The 25,913-nt window shown below is 44.0% G+C and overlaps 2 protein-coding genes across 3 annotated transcripts in view; both read left to right on the forward strand.

Moving 5' to 3' along the window:
* LOC310711640 (farnesol dehydrogenase-like) overlaps positions 1-25,913 on the forward strand; it is a 241,642-nt gene that overhangs the window by 137,929 nt on the left and 77,800 nt on the right. The window lies entirely within an intron of this gene.
* The window catches only part of ZCCHC14 (zinc finger CCHC-type containing 14), a 37,894-nt gene continuing 28,842 nt past the window's right edge, over positions 16,862-25,913 (forward strand). Inside the window, exons 1-2 of one of the 2 annotated variants that reach the window (XM_083513580.1) lie at positions 16,862-18,826; positions 23,039-23,162. In XM_083513580.1, the coding sequence (XP_083369706.1) occupies positions 18,263-18,826; positions 23,039-23,162 (688 nt within the window). In that variant the 5' untranslated portion in view covers positions 16,862-18,262. The remainder of the gene's footprint in view (positions 18,827-23,038; positions 23,163-25,913) is intronic. The other variant, XM_083513581.1, reaches the window with a different exon arrangement.

A 25,913-nucleotide genomic window follows, 5' to 3' on the forward strand; every position in this document is an offset into this window, starting at 1 on the left:
GCAATCTAACCAGGTGGTTACCAGATCATGGGTTATTGTGGCAAGTCTGGCTCTGTCCAGGAACAGCCATAGCTGGTGAACCAGCCAGAGCTGAAAATAAGTGATCCATGCCACTGAAATCACTTAGGCTTCTGGTGACAAAGCAGAATGCAGAAGTAAGCCCAAGCTATGCAGCTGGTCCTCCAGGGAAAGTGCAACCCATCCAGAGCACGCCAGCTACCCATTTCCTGCACCTGAAAACCTCTGGCTAACAGAACCTTCATCATGTTGGTGTTCAGGTTCAGTTCATTGGCCTTCATTGTAAATTGCTTTGGGACACCTCTGGTTGTGCAAAGGGATATAGAAACAGAATGAGCTAACAAGCTACCTGAATTCATCCAGACCATGGCGTCCTCCAAGCACCTATCAATCACCTCATTCAGATAACAAGGAGATACATAGTTGGGTAACATCCAGCTAATCATGACACTGGGCTCACACATCCCTGATGACCACACAGGAAACTTATTTATACAGAATCAGGAAGTTCAGAATTGCCAACCTAGGCTGGCAGTGACTGTCCAAGGTCTCAGCCTGGGAACATTCCCAGCCCTACCTGGAGATGCTGGGGGTTAAACCTGGGACCTTCTTTCTGCAAAGATGGTTGTTCTTCCTCTGAGCAGTGGCCATTTCCCAGGAGCAGATTCACCCTGGCACCAGGCCTCCAACTTCCCACCTGTATAGCTGCTCCAGGAGGACACCATAGTTAATGGTAGCAAAAGAATCTCCTGATCTAGTAACTCCAACTGACACCCTAGGCAAAAAACATCTACTTATTTATATGTTCTACCAGCCACAGCATTTTATTAAGTCAGGGCTGGGGAACCTGTAGCCTTCCAGATGTTAGAACTCCATGTCCCATCAGCCCCAGCCAGCATGGCCAATGATAAGGGATGGTGGGAACTGGAGTCCAACATCAGGAGGGCCACATGCTCCTGAACCCTTTATTAGGTGACAGTAGTTTTAAGACCAGTCACCAAGGGCAGCACTGTCGTTTTCTGGGACAGGTACTTGCACAAAGTTTGCAGGAGCAGACGTCCAGGCAAAAGGGGCACATCAGAGTAAAATAATGAGACATCCTTTATGTAACAATTCTGAAATAAGGGACACTCATCCAGCATTACAGTTTCTCCTCTGAGCCTATTCTTACTTGGGCGACTCTTTCTCTTTTTATATGGTGCTAATATGCAGAAGTTTCATTCTCCTAATTCCTGTCACCCCATGCTGTGAAACAGCATGGAAACATTTTCTATAGCTGTGGCACCTTCCCATGGGTATGCTACTTTGTTTTAGGAGAACAGGGGGTGGGGGTGGACTCGTGAGCCAGTGAGGCAGCAATGCCTCTGTGCTGTGTAATGTTTCTGGAAAAATATTCCACTTCTGAGATATAGTGAAGGAGACTGCCTTTTTCACAGGTGCCACATGCTGGGTTGCTGTCTTCATCAAGCTATTTGCTTCAACCTCAATGTCTCATTCCTGGTCAATCAGCACCAGTTTATACTCCATACGTGTATGTGTGAAATTAAGATTTATTTATTTACTTAAACTCAATATGCATCACTTGACACTTGTTGACATTGTACAATCATAATCTAATGGTCAACCACTTGCCACTTTCTGGGAAAGGAAAAAACTGCTTCTGGTGTTGTGTTTTTCCCTACATGTGGAGGAGTCAGAAAATGGCTGGATGCGCAGTTCAGAACACTTAAGTCAGAGGCACAAACCCTGTAAACTTCCGTACTTGCCATAAGCTTCATATTTGCATCTGACTGTTCTCCATATCCATTAGAATGTGTCACATTGAGAGCAGCTTTGGTGCATCAGGGGAGAAGGAATGGGGGGGGGGCTCATTTCCCCCCTTACTTACTGTTAAATGTGTTTCATTAGGCAAGATTATGTAGCATAGATTTCCCTCCTTCCATTCCAACTTTTTCTTATCAGTTTGATCTGTTGCCCAACCCCCCCCAAAATCAGCAGATTATTGAGTTATTGAGTTATATTGCAGTCAGTACAGGATAGATGTTAGTACAGTTCCTTTGTAGATTCCACCTTACTGAGGGCATACTGTATTGTCAATAATCTCTGCCAGGTTAATAAAGGTCAGGACCTGGGTTAACCGGAAAGAGAAATTCTTGCACGTGTTTGGCTCTAATTCCATTTTGCTAAGAGCTTTAGTGACAGTCAGGAAATGCTTTATACTTACTCCTGATGAAGGCATGGTGTTTGCATGCTTTGAACCAGGGGGAAATGTTTCCCCCCCCCTTTTTTTGTGGAGGGGAAGAGCACAAAAGGGGCCTTTAATGGACACGTTAGCAGCCTGAGTGTCATAAATTAGTCCAATTACTTATTTGGGCAGAGCAACAGCAAAGTGCCCTTGCTGGCCACCAAATGTATCCCATTAACTTGGTTCGTACATAGTGTGTCTGTTTATCCAGTCAATTACTGCAAATCTGATCTTCCTTAGCCAGATAAAAATAGAGCCAGTTTCCACATCAAGAGGCTCAACTGCAGCAGCAAAAGAAAAGAGTTGATCTTGATCTGAAAAAGCACAGCAGCCAGCAAGCTTTCTGCTGGAAACTGGGCAGGTGTGTGTGTGTGTGTCTCTTTGCTTCTAGCACCGGGAAGAACCGGGCTTTGGTTGTCAATATAGCAGGACTCCCAAGATGATCTAGGGCAGCAGAAGTCTCCCCAAATGAGACAGACAGGGGAAATTAGGCAGCAATATTATATCTCTAAAGAAACAAACAAGCAAAAACCCCACACTGTGCAGTATTAGAAAAGGCCAGAATGTTCAAAAAGAAACATTTTAACTATCCCATAATAAAGTTGTTGTGAGAATGCCTGTTGTGAGAAGAATCAGTATACAGTATTTATGAATGAATGAGTGATATTTTAAACAGATTATCTTGCATAAACACCTGTTGAAATGTCTTTGGAGAAGAATTAAGTAGCTGTTGGAGAAGCCTGCTCTATATGCATTGTTGTGTTATCATTTGAAGCACAAGCTAGATCATGTCTCACCAGCAGAGCTTGACTCAGAAGGAGTGTCTTCAGAGGAGGCCAGTTCACCAGGGTCTGTGCCTCCCACCCTCAGCTTGGGACTTGCAGTTTCATCTATGGAAAATCAGAGTCTACTCTGTGGGGGAGCTTTGGCCGTCCAGATGTGGCTCAACCCCAGGGATGGTGGGAGTTGTCATTCAGCAGCATCTGGTGGGCCAAAGGTTCCCCACACCTGGTGTAAAGTCAGCAGTGTAGGCTCTGGTTGCCAGCCCTAAGAGACTGTCCACCTGGAGAGGCTGCAGAATGTGGGGGGAATCTAATGCATGCCAATGAGACACACCTATTTGCTCTAAACAAATTACACAACTTCAGCAGGTGAGAGCATGGGTCTTTGCTAAAGCCCAGGCCAAAAGGTGCAGCATGTGGCTGGCAGCTCAACCTAAGTAAACTCTAGATCAGGACCCTACCAATGCTGTGGGAAGAGAGTTAAGAACATAAGAAGAGCCTTCTTGGGCAGGCCAATAGCCCGTCTAGTCCAGCATCCTGTTTTCACAGTAGCCACCCAAATGTCTGTAGGAGACCCTCAAGAAGCATCTGGGCACAAGAGTGGTCTCCTTTTCTGTGGTTTCCAGCAACTGGTATTCAGAAGCATTACTGCCTTCTGACCAATGGTGGAGGCACAGCATAGCCATAGCTAGCAGCCATAGGCAGTTATTTAGCTTTTCACATGTTGCTTGGATGTTGCTGTTGCACAATATGTTGCTTCTCGATTCCTGTCATAACTACCTAGCTGGACAGTTCCCCAGCTGCCTCAGCAACCTTTCTCTGAAACGTACTACGTACTTTGTCCTGCTGGACAGCTCCCCTGCCTATGAGAGCTTGAAAAGCCACTGAATGCAATCCACCTAATGCCAGCCCACCAAACCTCTGGTTTTACTACCTGCCTGGGACTGCAAAAATGGGAGATGGGCATTGGCAAGCACCCAGCAGGTCACAACACAATGTCAGGTGAGATGAGGTTACCTTGGTGGGCCACCAGTTGTACAGGTCTAAGGGACCAGTTACAGGTAGGTAGCCGTGTTGGTCTGCCATAGTCAAAATAAAAAAAATTCCTTCCAGTAGCACCTTAAAGACCAACTAAGTTAGTTCTTGGTATGAGCTTTCATGTGCATGCACACTTCTTCAGATACACACTCTTCAGATACACTCAGAGTGTATCTGAAGAAGTGTGCATGCACACGAAAGCTCATACCAAGAACTAACTTAGTTGGTCTTTAAGGTGCTACTGGAAGGAATTTTTTTTATTAGGTCTAAGGGAGGGGCTTGTGCATGCCTCCCCTTCATCTTGTACCTTATGAATTGTGGAATTGCACCCTAAACCAGACACTCCCCAAGGGTGAGACAGAAGCTACATTCTACTAGTGGAAGCTGGTCCATTAGGATGAATTGGATACTGGGCCACTAATCTCAGTCTTCCCCCAGCCGGTCCTCACCTGCCTGCCCACCTTCTTACTTACAGGCAGTCAGAGAGTGTCCCTGCCTGTCATTGGTTCTGGCTTCACTTCCTGTTAGTCCACCTGCCTTCTGCCCTATCAGTTCCAATAGGCACCAGGCACCAGTACATTTTGCCATCAGTTAGTTGCGCAAATATTACATTTTTTTTCCCCTGGGCAAAATGAATGGAGAAGGGGAGCCGTGTCTCCTGCAAGCATCAGCTGCTGATCAATGCCATGGTCCAAAAGGGAGGGGCCCTTGACCCCCATGTGAAGCTGGCATGAAGTATTGGATGTAATTTATGTTGGAGAGGGCAAGGTAATGAAAGTGTTCCAGCTCTAACAAGGTTGCCAACACCTCAGTAATTTTATAGTCTCTGTCCACTCTTTATGGGGCTTTTTTCTGATTTGTTGACAGGGCAGTTATATGACAATGAGCCTTCATCCTGATTAACATGCAGAGTGCCTTCAGGTCTTCCTGTTAATTGTGCTCTCATCACATGCTTTTCAGGCCATTTCCCTGTAATTTTCCACACTGCAAAAAGTCCAGTTGTTGTTGTTAAAATGGATTTGTTGCACTCGGGTGACAGAGCCTTTTAGTCCATTTCAGTTGCGCAACCCTAAATGTCAGGTTTCTGCTTGAATCCCTCCCACAAAATGCTGACAACCTGAAAGCACCCTTAGGTCGCAATCCTGGGTCTGCTTACTTGAAATTAATCCCTGCCAAACTAACTAAACTGCTAGGATCTTTTCTTGGGGGACAGGGTTAGTATTTCACATAGTTTATTGCTTCCCTTGATAATCAGTGTATTTAGAACAGAAGCTGCCTGCCACCCTCACACAAAACCCTGAAGAGAAACAAACACTGCTGATATCAATGGGCAGATCCACACTTATACTTGACTTTCCCCCAAAGAATCCTGGGAAGTGTAGTTTGTGTACCTCACTTTGTTGCACTTCTCTTTATTGTGCTTCACAGATATTGCTCCTTGTGAGGACGCAGGTGCAGCTGCAGGCAGCCCAGCTGTTTCCAGGAAAAGAAAAAAACCCTGCTATTGCTTTCCCTCTTCTGGCCACAGGAGTGAAGCTGGCTAGGGATGGAGCCAGGTTTCCCCCCTCCCACCCCTGCAGCTGGCCTGGCTTAATAGCCTACAGTATAGTGTAAACATAATTTTTATATGCACTGGGAAACAAAACAAAAAGTGTGTGACTTGCTTTATTGCGATATTTCCTTTATTGTGGTGGTCTGGAAATGGAACCGCAATATATCTGAGATATGCCTGCTCTTTAAACATTCATTGAATATGCTTTAAATGCATGCTGTGGATTTGCCAAGGTGACATTTTCCCAGTTAAGCAAATGTCTAACGTGTAGGCCTGCTTCACAAACATTGAGAATGTCCCTTTCATATGCCCAAGAACTGGACAGATTTCAGGACAGGCCATCTTGCTGCCCTGAGATCGTGAGTTCCCCACATGCAGCCAATGAATCTGGATGTTATTGCATTACACTGCTTCTTTATCATAAATGTCATACACAGCCCTATTAAACTGCAAATGTGGAGTCCTAAATCAGTGTTGCTGAGCTGGCCAATGGTCTGCATCCTCTCTCTTTCCCTCTTCCTTGTACTGAACAAAATCCAGGCCTATATTCCAAATGCCCCACGTCTTCCACGGGTTGGGAGGCAAACGAGTAGCTCCAATGATCAGATAGGCCACAGAATCTCTGGAGAGTGACATATTCCACAGCACCACCCTGTTCCCAGGCTTCCCCCGTCCTTGTTGCTTTTCAGAGCAGCAACTAAAATAGCAGTGTTTAAAAAGGTGTGGACTTGCCACAAGCATTGAGTGAGTCATCCCCACGTTGCTGGTAGGTCACTAAGGCAGCAAGGAGGAGGGGGTGGGGAACAGCTGAGCATCTGAACAGAGGTAGAATTTCACTGAATTTCCCTCTTGGGACAATAAAGGGAAATAGTGTTGCGCACACCCTGATCTCCAAGTGGTGAGCAGGTCCTGCACTTGCCCATGATTCGGTTTCCTTAGAATGAAAGTCAGCGGAGATTGTGGAGTCTTTAGGATATTTGGCTTTATTTAGATGTATATAAATACAAACTGAGCAAAGGGTGGAGGAGATCACACCATTAACAAACCAGGAGATCTGACTTCCCCATTAGATCTCCAGGGAAGCCCCAAGTGACGGCTTTGGGTCCAGCACAAAGCAGTCATGTCTCTGTGTCTCCAGCTTTCAGCTTCAGCCAAATTCACACACAAAACTCAGGCTATTGTTCTTCTACCTTATAAGGTGATGTTGCTTCCAGCTAGGTAATGGGTCCACAAGCAAACTTTTCTTCCTGCACACCTAGTAGAACAAGGCTGACTACCACCCAAGGTCTCCCACCATCCATACAGAAACTAAACCAAGTTGTGTGATTGTATCTCAACCTCTGGACCCTAAATTGTGACAGGTGCATACTAAGTGTATGGTGTGCAGTGGTGGGAGATTCGGATCCAAATTGCTGCATAGAACTTTATTTTTTGCAGTTGAAATGAGATAGCTTGATTTCATTCCCCCCTGAGTCCTTCAGATAGGGGCACAAACATGATCGAGGACAATAAGCAACAAATTAATGAGAGGAGCTTCAGAAAAGTGAACTGTGGGTCTTTGTGATAAATGGGAGATTTTATAGGAGTTTATATTTTGTTGATTTAATATCCCATCTTTTGTAACAAAAATGTTCACTGTGATTCATAGAGCTCATAGGGCTTTAAATGTTCTTCCCCATTTATCACTATGAAGCCAGGACATCTATTTCATTAGACAGGAACACTCTGACATTCATACACGTGAGTTCATCACTCAGCCCTGTAGTATGATCAAGGGAAGATTTGGAAGACTTCTGTACATCGCCTCAAACACAATACATTTCAAAAGAGAATTCACATGTTCCACTGTGACTCAATGAGTGACATCAAGCGATGAAATGCACCTGTGAATCCCCCACAGGAAGCACTGCCTACAGATAGATGGAGTGAACAGCCAGAGGCCTCTGAAGATTTGTGAGACTTGGTGGAGGAGCACAGGGTGCTTTGGGAGAGAAAACTCTTTGCCAAGGAAACATGGGGGCCGTAATTCTGTAAGGAAGTGAGGTCTCCCCAGCAATCCGCTTGCAGCCTGTCTCTTGCAAAGCTCATTTTAACTGCAGATGATGTGGAAAGGAAGGAAGGAAGGAAGGAAGGAAGGAAGGAAGGAAGGAAGGAAGGAGCAACCAACTTCTTCAACATAAAACAAAATTGAGAGGTGGGAGATCAGAAAGCAATTAATAGCAAGGGAGTTGGGTAAAGATCAATGACATTCTAAACTGCTCTCATTACTAATAATTAGAAAGAGTTGGCTAAGCTTTCAACCACATTAAGAATAAAAGAAGCTGTCTTAAACTGAGCCAGACTATGGTCCATCTAGCCCAGTATTGGCCTGTATTCAGCTTAAGTTTTACTCAAAATAGACCCATTGGAATTGATGGTGATGAAGATGGTGAATGAATGAACCTAAGTTAGGCCTGTTCATTCATTTCAAAGTGTTTGCTTTGAGTAGGCTGGCACTGGCTACAATCCATTGCCTCTGCACTGACTGGGTTTCAGACAGGAGTCTCTCCCAGTGCTAACTGGAGATGCCCAGTTGTTCTACCACTGAGCCACAGCCCTTCCCCGTCTATGTTCTAGTGATGGACTCTGGCAGAAATAAGTCTCCACTTTTAGAGGGGTTGGAGAGAGAATATATCGGTCTCTTTCCCAGATGTTTGATTCTGCGCAAGCATCCTTTGTGCCCTAAATTCAGAGCAGCCACTTAATAGCATCCCAGTTTGAAAATAGGCTTCATAGTCTCAAGTCAAAATGTTGTAGCGGTTCCATCTGGATTGGGTGCCCATGAGACAGACGTTGCTTTTTCTTCCAGACAGAGTGTTGTTGCGGCATGGAGCAAGAAGGGAAGGTCTGGAGAACTGCCAACATGGGTGCCAAGGAGAAGGATGGCAGGCACTGGGCTTAAAGCACAGGCTCTGTAGTCAGGAGGCCAAGTGCTCCGGCTGTGGCTGCTACAGAATAGCTGTGGGTGAGCCATTTCACTACTAGAACCAACCACCACCTTTTTTTTCCTGCTGGGGCTCCTGTGCTACATATGCTTTATGACAAGCAAAAACCCAGCGGAAGAAACTTTAAGCATAGAACATGCAACAACAGGATGTCATTCACCTGTTGATTTGCTGCAGGACATGTAGTTGCCAAACGCACAGGCTGTGTGTGTTGGGTGTTATATAATGGTGCAGATGACCTTACAGCCTGTTTCACAGTGTCTCAGGCTCTGTTTACAGCATAAAGTCTTTCTACAGGGTCAGATGCTTTTCTTTTCCTTCTTTTTAGATACAGGCGGTGCTCTGTTCGCATGTGATCAAATCTTGAAGGTTCCATGAAACTATGGGTTGCATGTGACGAAGTGGACCTGTTGAAATCAGTGTGCACCCCTAATGTAAGTCAGCTTATATCAATGGGACCCCTCTGAGTATAGTGTAGCTGGATACAGCCCTATGGGATCATATCCCTCCTTTAACCTCACTTTCAGTGCGGAAATAAATTCTCTCTGAGGTGAACAGGGGCACTCCAAGGTGAAGTGTGCCTCTCATAGCTTCCAAGTGAGCTCAAGGAACTCTTCTTTAAAGATGTCTGTGGTTGTGATCTCTCATGAGTTTCAAATCCCTTTGCATGGAATATAGTAAAATGATTTTGGCTGCGATCCAACAAGATGGTTGCGCTGAACTCTGTTGGAATTTGGCAATTGCTCCAGATCGAGGGTGGGGCTGATTCTGCAAGAACCAACTTGCAACTGAAAGGCCCCAGGCTCCCTCCAATGGAAGAAGAGAACAACTGCAACTGCTTTGAGGTTTTCCTTTTGTGCTTCTTCTGTTCAAGCACCACCCCAGTCTCATACCAGGAACTCTCAAGCGTTGAATTGATGCTCTGTGGTTAGACAAGCCCCAAAGAATGTGCTGATCGAATACCAAGAGCACACCAGGGAACAGAACTTTACTTGGCAATCTGGCAGCAATGCTGGGGGAGGCTCAAGCCTGCAAACAGGCGTCTCTTCGGTGCTGATTCAACACAGTGACTAAAGGAGCTATTCCCAGACAGCCAGTTGCATTCTCGTCTCCTATTATGCAAAGAGACTTTACAGCAATGCCCGGTTACAATGCTACAATGCAGTGCCTCTCAACCCATTTTTACTCTGGGGATTTGCCATGCAGCAAAGGAGCAAAGCCTTGCCAGCCTCCCATCCAGACGCCACCTCCTCCTGCATATTTAGCAATGCCAAAAGGCCTTGCTCAGCCAGCAGTCACTAGCTGAGCACTGTTTAACTCACAAGAACCCCATATTTGTTCCTATTTCCTTTTTTAAAAAGATATTTATTAAAGGTTTTTAAGATATAACAAGAAAAAAGAAAAATAAACATACAAAATAAAAAAACAGTTAAAAACACACATTAATTTTCAATAACATAACTTCCATACACTTATTTCCTCGGACCTCCTCATACCTCCCTTCTTTGTATTCCAGTTTGATTTGTTAGTTCAGCAAATCCTTACCATTAAACTTTTACCCATTTGTGAAACCTCTTTTTTTTCATATCTCTTAAAGCATTACAGCTGAAAACCGCTTAGTTTCTATCCAACATCCTTCTAACATTCATTAATTTTACAATGTTTCTGTAAGTAGTCTTTGAATTTCTTCCAGTCTTCTTTCACCGACTCTTCTCCCTGGTCTCGGACCCATATTTGTTCCTATTTCCTATTGGTGCAATCCTAACCGTGCCTCCACAGAAGTCCTACTGAAGTCAGTTGGGCTTACTCCCAAGTAAGTGGGGTTAGGAAGATGCTAACTGCTTTAACTGTGGTATCCATTTATAGAAGGGGGGCAATTTCGAGCTGTAATCCTATACAAAGCAGTCACCAGACCGATATTTGCGTACAAGTATACCGTAATAACAATTTAAGAAGAACCTGGAGGCTGGATCAGCCAGCGGCCCATCTAGTCCAGCATCCTGTTCTCACAGTGGCCAACCAGATACCTGTGAGAAGCCTGCAAGCAGGACCTGAGCATAGCAGCACATTTCCCACCTGTGGTTTCCTGCAGCTGGTATTCAGAAGCATTACTGCCTCCAGCCATCAGGGTTGGTAGCGGAGCTCACCAAAATATGTGGCTGAAGAAAATCATTTCAGCGTTTTGAAGTGCAACTACGGTTAGCCACTTTGAGGTGAAGCCTACAAGTGTATGGGTTGCAGCCAATCCTAGTTCTACTCAAGAGGAGATGCACTGAAGTTAACGGATATGACAACCTAGGGCCATTTACTTCAATGGGTCTACTCTGAGCAGGACTTAGTTGGCCAACCCAATGCCTAGTGCTATCAGATGAAATAAGCAGCAGTCTTAGTACCAAAACAGACATGGAAGAATTGTGTTCTGATTTTCTGTGAATGGATGAAAAGGGGCGATGAATTTGATTGGGAAATTGGTGCTGGAGATGGGGGTGTTTAACGATTTCCCCACCACCATCATTTTCCTGTTCTAACTGCCCCCATGCCCAGCTACTAGCCCTGCTGTATTGCCCCAAGTGGGGCTAATAGCAGGTGTGTGCGGAGGGGTGGTGGATTAGACTGAGAACAAGCATACCCACACATGGAAATCACATGACAGATCTCTTGGGCCATACCTATTTTGGTCCTAAGTGACAGTGGCAGACATAAGGAACCAAGGGATGGACAAAAAGTGCAGGTGGAGGAGAAGTGTGGGGGTTGGGGTGCAGGGACGGGAGATGGTAAGAGCACATTTCAAGACTATTTGCAAAGCTGCCTTTAAAAGTGAAAGTCCCTCATCTTCACATGGCAGCTGCACCAGACAAACCACATGTGTTGCTATGAACAAATGAAGGCAGGCTACCACAGGCCTCTCAGAATATCCGTAACAGCTGCGTTGTATACCTCAAGAATATGCACCAAGAATGCTCCACTCCTTAGGACATGTGCAAACTCTAAGAAAAGGTTCTTGTTGTCTTTGCTGCAAAAGGCTGTGTTTAACAGGGGAGATGCTCAGGTGGGCAGCCCCTTGAACCCAGATCCCTGCAGCTGAAAGCCCGCTGCTTTTGAAGCTCATGTGCTGGCTTGAAGTCTCCCTGAACAAACTGTTTGAATACTTTCAGAATGCCAGTTTCCATGGCAACAACCAATTGTGTCCTTTGCAGAGTTTGGGTCTATAAATAATTTTTTTTTTTTGATCCAGAGTTGCGATATTAGCTGCGTGGGAACAAAGGAGGAAATGGGGGCGCTGAAGAGAATATATGCAGGAACATATATTTCCAACCTGTGCTACACTCCTTGCCCTCATTGCAACAAAGAGTTCAAGGGATCTTCCTTTGTCTTGCTGAGGCTTAGAAATAACTTGGTACATGACAGGAAACTGCCTCCTGAAGATCTTTCATATGGAATATGGTTACCAATGGAAAACACAGCTTGCTGCAGAGCGAAGCCATCACTCTCAGGTTATGCAACCTGAAATGGATGTCCGCCTTCACCAACTGGGTGTCCTCCAGATGTTTTGGGCTACAACTCCCACCAGCTGGTCTCTTAATGCCTCTTGTTTGCCTTGTTGGGGAGGTGTGTGCATGTGTAGAACTGCGTCTTGCATTGCAATCCTTGACATATTCACTTCAAAGGGGGCTTAAGCCTTAAAGTCATTCCAAGAATATCAGAAGAGCCCTGCTGGGTCATACCAAAAGCCTCTCTCATCCAGCGTTCTGTTTGCATGGTGGACTAGCAGATGTTAGAAGGCCACACAATTGTTTCCGTAATGAAGTGACCAAACCTGCCGTGTCATGTTTTAAACAGAGAAACTAGCCCATAGACAAGTTTGCAGTTCAGGTAACCAGAAGTGTCTCAGGAGTTTTACTCCAAACATACACACAGTTGCTGGACTAGAGTAGCAGATGCCCACATAAAAGGCTGTATGACAAGCTTTGACAACTTTTTGCAGATGTGTGAGCTTGCTCACATACCTACATTGCGCTCTGCAATGATATCACACACACACACAAATATTGTGCATCTTTATATGTATTACAGTTACTGTAATCACCAAACAGAAATTTTTAAAAAAAGGATTTTACTCTGTAACTATGTGCATCTTCACCTTTTATTTAAGCACTTGATTAAATATATAGCATTTTCTTCCAAGTTTAGTTTTCTGCTATCCCAGTATGCAGTGCTTTTTTCTAAAAAAAATGTTTAGGGGTATTCTCACTTTCCTACTCGTATTGAAATACTGCCCCTCAATGAGGCCAAACTTATATTAACAAAATGCTTAGGGGTATGTGTACCCGTTTCCCCCATAAAAAAAGCACTGCCAGTATGGATGGAAAGCACCGAAGCGGGGGATTGTGGAGCGCTACTATAAAACTTCCACTAGATGGCATTATCATGTTCTGAAGGAACTAACATAGACTTGCATTCCTCCTGAGCTGTTTAGCCTTAACCTGTTGTTGTTGTTTATACATTAATGGCACATATGGACATAAGCAGAGCTCTGCTTGATAAAACCCAATTGGGCACTTTTAGCCTAGGATCCTGTTTCTACCAGTACCTCCAGGAAGCCCACAAGCAGGGCATGAAGGAAAGAACCTTCACTTGCTGCTGCTGCTGCTGCTGCTGCTGTCCCTGCTCTAACCTGAGAGAATGCACTGCATGAAGCTGAATCCTATCAGACAAAATAGGAAATGGGACATTAGCACTAAAGGCCCCATCTTAAATCAAGTTTTCTATGTTTGATTTCACTGTCAGCTATTAACTAAAACATTTATACTAATTAGGGTTGGCATAGGTCCAGATTTCCCCAGACATACCCAGAATACTGCAGTCGGCAGCAGTGTCTGGGCAGAAATCAGGCAAATGTCTGGGGAAATCCGGAGATATGGAAGCTGTTTTTGCCAGTTTCCCATAGAAATAGCTCAAAATGAATTTATTTTTGCATCCCCCCCCAAAAAAAGTTCGACAACTTTCCTGTCCAGATTTTCACTCTTTGAAATATAGTAGCCCTAACTATCATTGGATATGGCTGCAGTGGAAGGCTTAGATGGACCCAAACTCCTAGGGTATGAGCCTAGCAGCTGCTATTCCATGGCACACTGCCTCCATTTAGCCATCCTGTTTAACATAGAAGCTCACAGCTAATTTGCCTGCTCCATTAATTTGTACAGTTCCCTGTTCAAGAAATGAAAACCAGTGGCCATCACTGTGCATGTCAACAACTGAAATATCACGTATCTGATATTGATTCCTACAGGACACCACCGCTTATTGACCCTTTAATACACTACTGGGGGGTGGGAGCAGTTTGTTTTGAGAGGAAACACAAATGAGGGGGGAGGGGTACTGATCAGGATGTACCAGAGAATAAAGAATGTGCCAAAGAAGTAGCTTAGCATGATTTTAGCCATTGATAGTAGTCTCCCTTTTTTAATATAAACCTGTCATACTTTGATGGTTTCCTGTGTTTCTATTTCCTACAAGAGTTAGTCTTCTCAGCTGGCCTCTTTCAGTCATATGAGATCAGTCTAGAGAACATATGTGGGCAAAAGCATCTTGCCTATATGTACATAATCTTCCAACATTCAGCTTCATTAGATGGCCCCACTGAGTTTTATCAGTGAATCTCTATCCACTTTCTTAAACAATGCATAATTTTATACATCTCTTTGTGATTGCACCTTAGATTAGTATAACTGTACTGTGTAATATTAGTGGTTTTATTTTCAGTCACTGTCTGAATTATCACTAATGTGCAAAACATATTCTTATATACGCTTGGCAATTGTATATTTACTAATGATTTCCACAAGTTTTTCCAGAACAGAGATATGCTAACCAACCTATAATTTTCCAGACTTCCTCTGGATTCCTCTCGAAAAGATGGTAATACACTGGCCACTTTCCAGGCCTCAGGTATGGAGGCTGATCTTAAAAACAAGTTACGTATTTTTGTTAGGAGAGCAGCAATTTCACACCTGTGTTCCTTCAGGACTTTTGGGTGGATGCCATCCAAACCCAGTGATTTGTCAGTTTTTAATTTGTCAACAAGGCCTAGAACAGGGTAGTCCAATGCCTTTTTAGTGGCCCTAAGCAAAATTAGACACACACACACCAGCCCTTGCCTGCCTTCCCAAAGTGGTAAGCAAGGCACTGTACTTTGGGAAGGTGTGAGGGCTCTGACAGTGTCCTAGAGTCCTCCTGTCTCTTCACAAAGCCTAGTTAGTGCTTTCTAGCTTTGGGAAGGAGATAGGAGGGTTCTAGGACCATGCCAGAGCCTTGCATTTCCTTCCCAAAGCCTGGCACCTTTGGGAAGACAGGAGGAGGGCTGGGGGCAATGGGTTGTCAGATTTTGGCCTCATCCCCCCCCCCACAATAAGGCAGTGTGTGGCCCGTGGGTTCCATGTCAAAGTACTCTTGCGGCCCACTTGGTATGAAACAATGAATCGCCCTAGCCTGGAATATCTTGTCACTACTCAGTTCCTCAGATTCCCTTCCTGCAAAAGTAGACACAGAGATCTGCCCTATATCTTATTATGATTTTTGTGTTCTCTATTTTGTATTTATTTTTTTTATTTTTTTTGTAAACTGCCTTGTGATCTTCAGATGAGGGGTGGCATACAAATTTAATAGATGATGATAATAATAATAATAATAATAATAATAATAATAATAATAATAATAATTACAATAATCTGTTGTGAAGATAAAAAAATTTTCTTCCAGTAGCACCTTAAAGACCAACTGAGTTAGTTCTAGGTATGAGCATACCTAGAACTAACTCAGTTGGTCTTTAAGGTGCTACTGGAAGAAATTTTTTTTATTTTGACTATGGCAGACCAACACGGCTACCTATCTGTAACTGCTGTGAAGAGAAATGCAAAAACAACATTCAACTTCTCTGCAAACTCCTTTAGGATACCTTTGACTCCCTTACCATCCAAGGTTGAACCACCTCCCCAGCTGGTCACCTGCTACCAATGCATTTAAGGAGTTTTATTGCTGGTGTCCCTTCTCCAGAATTTGTATCCTGAAAGAACTATGCCTCACTGGTTCCATTCCACCACATAAGTGGTATACCACATACAGCAGGCGTAAGGCAAACTCAGCCCTCCAGATGTTTTGAGACTACAATTCCCATCATCCCTGACTACTGGTCCTGTTAGCTAGGGATGATGGGAGTTGTAGTACCAAAACATCTGGAGGGGCGAGTTTGCCTCTGCCTGACATACAGTATAAGAATTAGGACATCTTGTTGTTGTTGTTGTTTAGTCGTTTAGTCGTGTCCGACTCTTCGTGACCCCATGGACCAGAGCACGCCAGGCACTCCTGTCTTCCACTGCCTCCCGCAGTTTGGTCAAACTCATGCTGGTAGTTTCGAGAACACTATCCAACCATCTCGTCCTCTGCTGTCCCCTTCTCCTTGTGCCCTCCATCTTTCCCAACATCGGGGTCTTTTCCAGCGAGTCTTCTCTTCTCATGAGGTGGCCAAAGTATTGGAGCCTCAGCTTCAGGATCTGTCCTTCCAGTGAGGACTCAGGGCTGATTTCCTTAAGAATGGATAGGTTTGATCTTCTTGCAGTCCATGGGACTCTCAAGAGTATCCTCCAGCACTATAATTCAAAAGCATCAATTCTTCGGCGATCAGCCTTCTTCTTTATGGTCCAGCTCTCACTTCCATACATCACTACTGGGAAAACCATAGCTTTAACTATACGGACATCTTAGCCTGTTGTTAATCAAGCATCTCTTTTGGCACAAGGAAAGTTTTTGTAGACTAGGTTGTGGAAGGCTAACATAGGCCTTTCTTTCCACCATGTTAAGGTGGTCCATTGTGGACTCCAACTTCTTCATTTGCTCCCTCTTGTCCTCACTTCCTCAAGACAGCCTCAAGACCCCTTCCCAACTGACCCAGTCACCGCAGCTGCCTTGGTTGCTAGGCAACCAGAGCATCTCTCGTCCCATCAACGAGTAACTTCCCCCTCCTCTCGCCCTATCGATTCAGGCTTTCCCTAGCCCCATCTCCCTGTTGCTAAGCAACCAGGGCCCTAGCCTCCTATTGGCCGAGGCGCTTCTTTCTTCCCCGCCATATCAAGGCAAAGGCAAGCACGTGCCCCAAACACGCGCAGAAACAGACCCTCTACGGCCACGCCCCTCCATCAGAGCCTGGCCCAATCGCCACACGCTGAAGGGCGGGGCTTTGGGGGACGTGATTGACAGCCGCTGATGTTCGGCGGCACCGCGAGTGGTTGCCGTTAGGCGGGCGGTGAGGAGAGCTGAGAGAAAGCGGCGGAGGGCAGCGGAGCTGAGGAGGGGGATGAAGGAAAGGGTGCAGGAGCTCAGACCAATCGCGACGCGTCAGTGGGAGGAGTGGGCGGGGCAGCGAGCGCGAATGAGTCCCGGCCTCCTCCTCCTTTCCCAGCCGGCCTGGTCGATTCACTTCCAGCCGAAGAGGGATCCTTCCGCCTTTGGAATCACACACACTCACCACACATAACGGCGGCGAAGGAGGCGGCGGCGGCAGCAGCACTAGCGGCAGCAGCAGCAGCACCGTGTGTGCCTCCGCCTATTGCCTACCGCGGGGGTTTCTTTTGTCGTGCTAGTGGCCGTTGGAACCGGAGAGGCGGGGGAGGAAACGGCACGGCGGCCGGGCGAAGCGGGTGGATTGGCCGCCGGGGGGAGGAGGAGGAGGCGGCGGCTGACGGGAAAACAAGGGAAGAAAGGAGGAGGGCGGGTGAGCAGCGACGGCGGCGGGCTTTTCTCCTCCGCCCTGCCGGAGAGGGGGATGGAGAGAGCCGGGCTGAGGCGGAGGGAGGGAGCCGCCCCGTGAAGGGGAAAGGAGGAGGGTGGGAAATCAAGAGGAGGCCTCCACTCCTCAGCCGCCAAATAACGGGCCTAGGCCCTCCCTCAGCTCCCTCCCTCCCCCTTGCCCCCCCATTTAGCCTCGGTTTCTGAGGAGGGGGGAGATTAACACGTGAGGCCCACCCGGTTCCCTACCCCTTCTTTTCATGCCGGGGGGGTACCTCAGCCCCTCGCCCGCCGCCCTCCTCCGCCCTTCCCCCAGCCTCGACCATCATCAGCCCGTTGAGGAAGACCCTCGCCCCTCCCCCACCTGATCAGGGCCCCCTTTGGCCCTCCGATCGAGGTCTTCTGCTGGGGTCCTCACTCTTCTCTCCTCTCCCTCTCCCCCATTGGGGTGCTCTGATTTCGTGCTTGGCCCCATCTCTGAGGGTCCTCTACTTTTATCCGCTTTTGCAGCCTTGCAGAAGCTGCTCTGCCTCCCTCTCTCCCTCCCTTTTCAGGTCCTGCACCCTTCATTAATTTGGTCTCTGCACTTTAACCCTTATTAGCAACCAGATCCTCAGTCCTAGTTTCTTTTTCTTTTTGGGGGTGGTGGGTGGGGGTGCTCTGTCTACCTTTCCCTTCAGTGTTGGTATCTGTGCTGCCTCCTTTTACAAACCAACAACCAAACCCTCTTTCAGGCTAGGCCCTATTAGCCAAGTCTCTATCTGGGTCTGGTCTTTAAAAAAAATCCCCTCCTGTGCAACACGTCTCTGGCCACCCTCTGCCCTGGGGGGTTCTGCTGCCTCTGGTGGCAGTAGCTAGCAGCATGGTAGAGAAGAGGTGTCCACGACTGCAGAGAGAGAGTGTGTACCGCTGGTTTTCTGAGCTGCCTTCTCCTCAACGGGTGGAGTTCCTTTGTGGCCTGCTGGACTTGTGCATCCCACTTGAGTTACGTTTCCTGGGAGCCTGCCTAGAGGACCTGGCCCGCAAAGACTATCACTCACTGCGGGATTCCGAAATCAAGGCCAATAACCCGGCTGATCTGGGCAGCCTCACCAACCTGACGGATGAGGTGGTGCGCAGCAAGCTCTTGGTCTCACTTGCACTCCTGGGCTCATCCCACCGGGAAGCAGCTGGCGTCCTCTTCCGCACCCTCACCCATATTGACTCTGTCATCAACAACTATGGACTGCAGCTCAATGAGGGTCGGACTGGGGATGAGTTTTTGCTGCTCTTCACCATGGCCTCCAACCACCCTGCCTTCAGTTTCCACCAAAAGCAGGTGCTGAGGCAAGAGCTCACCAAGATCCAAAACATCATTGCCAGTACTAGCAAGAGTCCCAGCACTCCCACAGCTAGCAACATGGGAACTTGTCCTGGTTGCCACAAGGTGTGTATTACATCCAGGGACTTCTCTTCCAGGAACTGTAGAGATGGCAGGGACAGTATTCTTTCCTTTCTGGGAGGAGGGTGTCTGCTATTAGGATATAGCTGAGAAAGAGTATCTTGCAGCTATGGTTTATGGTGGCTGTTGGCTAGTTTCACCAATGGGCCAGAAAGGTAACTTTTCTCCCTATCCCACTTCCCTTCTTCTCATCAGTAGAGTGTCATTCTCTTATGTGCATTCTTCTCCTAGGATGCTCTTTCTATACATCACTAGTTGGTGTTCTTTTTTAAACTCTAGTAAGATAGTCCCATGCCTAATGGTCAGAAGCTGCTTAGATGTGGGTCCTAAGTAAAACAATGGCCATTCTGTGAAGTGTATAGCTGTTTTGCACTGGCCATTCTTTAGATAGACCAAGAGAATAGCTTCCTGCTGTTTTACTCTGGAAAGGTAGAGACCTAAGTATTTGCTTTTTCAATTGTGCTTGAAATTGTTTATTTAATGATTTAAGATAGCTGAGTGAATTCTATGTGATTTGGAGCTACAGGTTAAAGTTACTTCCTGCAGGCATCCTTTATTAGTGTGCTGGTTTTGTCACTGTTATTTTGACACTTTCACATGTGTCTCTTGTGTAGCATCAGTAAGGAGAGATGAGGCATGAATGGTTTTACATTCCAGGTAAGGTGCTGATAGAGTGGTATAATATAAAAGAGTTTTGAGACTTTTCAGAAGTGATCGAAGGCAAGCTTTGCTTTTGTTACTGTGGCTTTGTAATGTAAACTTGACAGGTCAATACACTACATATGTTAAAAGTGAAGCTTTTTAAGGATTTATCCTTTAGAACTTTCACTGTAAAAAAAACTGTTCTGGTTCAGGAGTTCTGACACAAACTTGTCCATTCTGAGACTGATAGGTCTGTGAATGGAAGCATCTATCTGATAGCTAATGTTTACTTTGCTAGAACATTGCTTTCCGTGTGTGTTTAAGAGAGAGAGACCTGCTTGTTGGTTGGTATATAAAAACAGTGAAATGTGTTGTTTTGTGAATTTTGAGAATTCCAAGTCTCCGTATATTTAAGAAACATAAACTCTAATCTATCCTTACTGTAAACTTTTTTTTGTATTCTTTGTTTCAAAGAATAAAACTTCATTTATTGGAATAAACTGACATTTTTAGACCAGCTACAGGTAGCGCACGTGCGCGCGCTCTCTCTCTCTCTATACACACATACAAACACACAGCTATTGGATTCAATCTGTAGCTAGACAAGCAACAGACAACATTCTCTGGCAGTCCCTGTTAAATGAGCCATACAAATCACAAGTACTATTAGATGTGAGGCTTCTTTACACCCTTGTAAAGTCCGATACTCTTAAGTGTCAGAAAACCACCACAATACATTTCTATGAAAACCTTTACCACAGAGAAGAAAAAGTACAAGCCTAGCTTGAAACACTACACAGTAGGATGTAAGATGTATTTTCTATCATAGTTGGGACTCATGGAAGTGGCCAGAAGGTGTGCTGTGGGCTTTGAAAGGGGAATCCCTGAACTTGGAATCCCTTGGGTGGAGAATCCAAAAAAGAGCTTCCTTTTGGCATCCTGTGGGTTTTGTGGTATAAATCAGAAAATATAGCATCTTTGCTCAGAGTTTATTTAACTCACGACTGTATCAAAAACATGGTAGCATACTATAGTAACAAATGCAACAGGACAATAGAAATTAATGCTGAGCAAGTATAGTGCCTTAGATTCCTGGTACTCATTTCCAGCTCAATGAATGCCTTCTCAGACACATCTTAAAATCACAAAAAGGTATTAAAAAGGAATGTTTTCCTGTTCTGAATATAGTTCATCATTAAATATCCATATAATGGTGCTTAAGTCCAACAACATCTCTATGGCCATAGATTTCCCATCCAAGCCTTAGTCTGACCAACTTTTTTTAAGGCATTATGTTATGCAACAAATTTCCCTATTAGCTACTGAAGTAAAGAGTACTTTTTCTTCATATTTTCTGTGAACTTTGACAGTGATCACTAACAGGAAAACTAGTGGTGAAAAGTGTATGCTACTCTAAAGTAGGCTTGTATAAATGTCATATTTTCAATGCTTATTCAGATGCTTTGATTCTACAAATAATTTACTTATTAAAATATTATATCAACAGCAATAATTAACCCTACAGCGATCAATAATCCTGAGATTGTCAAAAGGGGAAAAGAGAACTATCTGTATAATGATATAAAACAGTTCTTTCTAGAATGTTGCCTTGGAGCCACCTAATCATTCCTGGTTTCAGGAGCATGCTAAGGATAGACATGTTCCTCCTTCTTTTGCACATACTTACTTCCCCCTCCATGGCTTCCTTTAAATGTCATCCCTGACCCCCTTTAACCAGGATTTGCAGACCATTTGTAAATCCTGGTTAGTATTAATCTTAGTTAATATTGAGGCTGGCATAATGCTACATCATGTTTAAAACAAACCAGGAAAGGTGGGATTTGCACAGGAGAAGGAGGGAAGGAAGGAGCTTGATGCTGATCTAATCATAGGTAAGAGTTTGGGACTGATCCATTTTAAAAAGAAAATATGGCAAGAAAACAGGTGACAAAGACTTAACACAAGAAGAGCTAGAAAGGTCTTGTGGGGAAGAATGTTCTATAGGCTGGCTGCTGCTATAGAAAATATACCCTCATGTGTACCTTCTCTCCAGCAAGTGGAGGTTTAACAGAAGCAACATCTGTGAAAGAGATATTTGGGGTACCATTCTCTTTGCTTGTTAGCTTCTTTTACTTGATGATACTTGTACATTCTCCTTGAAACCTAACACAACAATAAGATATTCTTAGGCTGCAGTTGTAACCCCACCTACCTGGTAGTAAGCCCCATTGAATTCAGTTAGTGCTTATTTCTTAGTAAACAAAGTTTGGATTGTGCTATTAGTCTTGACTTTATTTGTTGCCTGCGTTCATCCAGTTGTTTGCTTCCTTGAGAGCAAAGTTTATCTTTACCCACTTTTCTTGTAAAAAACAACCAAAGTTCCTGTTGTTTATCAGAATGCTAATGGATAGCCAGTTCTGCGATGAATGCTATTTCTTGCCTTCAGTTTACAGTTGTAGTGTATAACAGTTTTTATACAGAGTTGATGCCTGGATTACTTCAAACAATTACATTTAGGCTAACTCTATTAGAGTGTGGGGGTGTACTTTAGAAATAACAAATACTGGTCTTCAACACCTTTTTATGACAGTAATGCTGGGTGGGCAAGTGCTGCTTTGGTGCACATGGTTCTGGGCCTCAGGGATGATGAAAGACATAGAGATGGACAGAGTATGGTGCTGTTTAGAAAGCAGATGGAGGATATTAGGAGACCATTAACATTGGAAGAAAGTGTAACTGGATGAGGAGCAATAACTTATTGGGATCCTGCTGGGGCCACATTTCAGAAATAGGCGAGTAGGCAAGCTAGGGGTCCTAGCATGGACTAGCTGGCTCCAGTGTGAGTTGTGTGCAAATGTCCTGTTGTGTCTAGAAGGTGGGAGGTCAGTGATTAGTAAGGCAGTGTATATAATGGTTTATATTCCAACAGTTGCATTCTGTAACTTTAAGAAAGGGAAGGGCCACAGAAAACACAGCTGATTTTGTAAACAATTGTTTTACTGCATTTCTTCCTTCTGAGGAATATCAACAATATGTTGCATTAGAGGAAAAAGTTACAGTTGTATTAAGCCCCAGCTACAATAACATTGGTAGCCATAAGTGCTGCATTTGGAAATGATTGGGGCCTTTTGTTCATATGTGTATTTTATGAAAGTGAGTCATCGTATTAGGTGAACTTGTGTTGGTTGTGAAATGAGAGTCAGGCTTATATCCAGAAAATGAAATCTTGAGGAAGTTAGGTACCCTTTTGCAATTAGGATAAACAGTAGTAACAAACTGATGCAAGCTAGGCGTCAACAAACAAGAGTCTTCAGGTTGTTCACATGGTTTTGGTTCATGTTCAAAGCCAAACCTTGAACTGAATCCTAATTTGGAAACTTCATAGTGTAATACCCTTTGGATCCTCATCATGGGTATGATAACATACCATAAATACAAAGGAACTTGTAAATAGGAAAGTTGCTTTCAGTTAAATAACCATGGGGCTATTAGAAGATTCTGACTTGGAGAAATAAAACTGACTAGTTTGTTTCTTGTGGTTTTCTTCCTTCCCAGGTCACTCCAAGATCTGAGACCCCCATAAACAACATCGGTAACAGTTTAGAAAATGCACTACATACATCAGCACATTCCATTGAGGAGTCATTACCCAAGAGGCCTTCAGGGAAACACTCAAAAGGTGCATCTACGGGTTTTGCATGATATTTCTGTGTAATACTCCCATTTTTGAAGAAAAAGATATATTTCTGCTTTAAAATATTTTAAGAATTGACTCTAGATGATAAAGTGTGTTTGGTGTTTCTCGTTCAGTGCTGAATTAATATCAGTTTATAGATAAATTGATGCACATAAATTATTCCTGGCAATAAATTAGTATTTAATGCTCATGTGCGTTGTAGGGGGTTGGACTAGATGACTATTGTGGTCTATTCCAACTCTACAATTCTACTATTTCTATTATTTCCATTCTTTGCATTTCTGGACTTGGTCTCCAACACCAACTAGACATCAGCAAATTGTCCTTTGGAAGGAATTCTGATCTATATTTTGCGTGTTATAACCAGTAATGCTTTTTCTGTATTGAATAAGCCTCTTGCGTTCCGTATCTCCTGTATAATGATTAAAAACAATTCTTTTGAAACCACTGGTGATTTCAGAAAATGCACTGGGGTGTTGAAAAGTTGGATTTGCAACAAAACGTTGCAGTGTGGAGTTCCAGTTAGTAATCTCCCCTCCAATATACTCCAATTCCCCTCCCATTTGGTTTTCTGTTCTTCCTTTCCTCTTCCCCCTTCCCACCCCAGTAGTTCACCAGCATTCCATGGTGACTGAGCATGCTCAAACTTCATTAGGATTTTTCTTAAGATGGGATTTGTACTTCTGCAAACTTCCGGCTTTCTCCAAGTGTGCTGAAACTTCCCTCTTGTGCCAGGGTTAGAGAGAATGATGATTCTACAGCAAAGACTTGGAAAGCAGAAGCCAAGTCATTTGTCCTTTGTTCCTTGACTTTCTGTGTTTTGGAACCTTGCCAGTGAAGTGACATTAGTTATAAGTAGACATAACATTTCTATTAATACATACTTGAAAGTAAAATGTGCAGTGAATCCAAATTCTTTGTTTAGTTCAGTTTTGATGAAAACAGGAAATGCTTAATTTTCTAGGCGTGCTGTTCTTGGTTTGGGTATATATTTGTGAACAATCCAGCGGTAATCCAGAAGGAAAGGAAAGTGCCTTGTTCATTCCCTATTTATTTTTCAGTGCAACAATTTTATCTCTCGCCTCTCTGTGGCAGTTCTGTAACTGCAACAATTATAGTAGCGCTTGCCCCCAGAGCTTCTGGTTAGCCACAGGAGTTGCTATTCTTTATTGTATTGGTGTGCAGGTGTGTTTTCCATGGCTCTGTCTTGCATTCCTCCTTGTGTCTTTAAAATATTATAATAGTACTAAATGATTTAGAGAATCAAAACAAGGGAGTATGCTATTATTCATGCTGCTTTATGTCTCAATCAAGTACAAATCTGCTTTCAGTTTTTCTAGTTCATGCAAGTGGAATTAATAGCCAGGTTGTATTAGCCCACTTCAGTAGAGACTTACATGGCAGATTCTGAATTGACAGCCTGACTTGTGCATGTAGGGCAAAGCACTGTTGTACTGAATATCCAATGCTTCAATTAAGTTCCACTTTATAAACAATTGTATGCTGCTTTCCTTTGTTACCTCAAGTCCAGTTATTGTTCTTTTGTGGTTTTTTATAATTTGTATGTTTCATACCTCAAGGGCATACACTTCCAATATCAGTGGATCTATATAGGTCTGGTCCTCTCTGTTTTCACTGGGATTTTAGCATGTGAGATCTTAATGAGCAAAACTTACCATTCCTAGCACCAGAATGAGATACAGGTTGCTTATTAAAATCTCACATTCTAAAATCTCAGTGGAAGTATTGATACCTTTCCTAGAGCCAGAGTGAGTTATCCAAACTTCCAATGGGATTTTAGAATGTGAGATTTAATTAAACAAACTTTAACTCACTCTGGTGCTAGGAAAAGTATCAATGCTCCCAGTGTTCTGTTTCAATTGGCAATCCCCAAATATCATCTAGGATTATTTGTGATACTACCCTCTTCACCAAATGATTTGTTATGATGGAAAATCTTGTACTGTCATTAATATAGGCACAACTTCTCTTGTGCCAAAGTATTGTACATAGACACTCAACGTCCTAAAGTATGCTTTGAAGCAAAAAGAGTTAAAACTTGACAATGCTAAATACTAAGCAAGTCCAAGAAGTTTAATTCATTATGAAGTTCAGCTTCTGTCTTTTTGTCTACATATTAAATTGAGCTAATTTCCAAAAGAATTGAAAACAGTCTTTCCATTCTGTGAGATCACATGCACAGACAAAACTAGAGCCTCCCTGACAATAATCCAGTGAATGATCTGTGTCTAATCAGTCTAGTCCAGAATTTCCCAACCTGGTGCCTCCCAGATGTGTGGGACTACAGCTCCCATCATCCTCTACCATTAGTCATGCTGGCCTGGGTTGATGGAACTTGGAGTCCAGTAACATCAGGAGGGTACTGGTTTGTGAGAACATTGCTCTAGTCCAATATTAAAAACAATGAATACAGGCATTCAGTAGACCAGTACCTGATAAACATTAGACATTCCTTTTATCTTATTGTTGCTAGAGAACCTGCAATTAAGGTCCCTGAATGTAAACATAAAACAAAACAAGATTATTCTCTCTACTTTTTGGGCAGATGATAAGAGCAACAAGTAGTATTTATGTATTTATGTCTGTTTAGAACTGTAACAGATGTTGTCCTGACCACAGCATATTTTCCAAAAGCATAGTGTGGGATAAAGTACATTAAACCAGATGTTGAAGAGAATTCTACATTCGATAAGCTTTTACAGTAGTAGTTTA

This window comes from Podarcis liolepis (assembly GCF_965112155.1).
Source record: "Podarcis liolepis genome assembly, chromosome: 7".
Classification (NCBI taxonomy): Eukaryota; Metazoa; Chordata; class Lepidosauria; order Squamata; family Lacertidae; genus Podarcis; species Podarcis liolepis.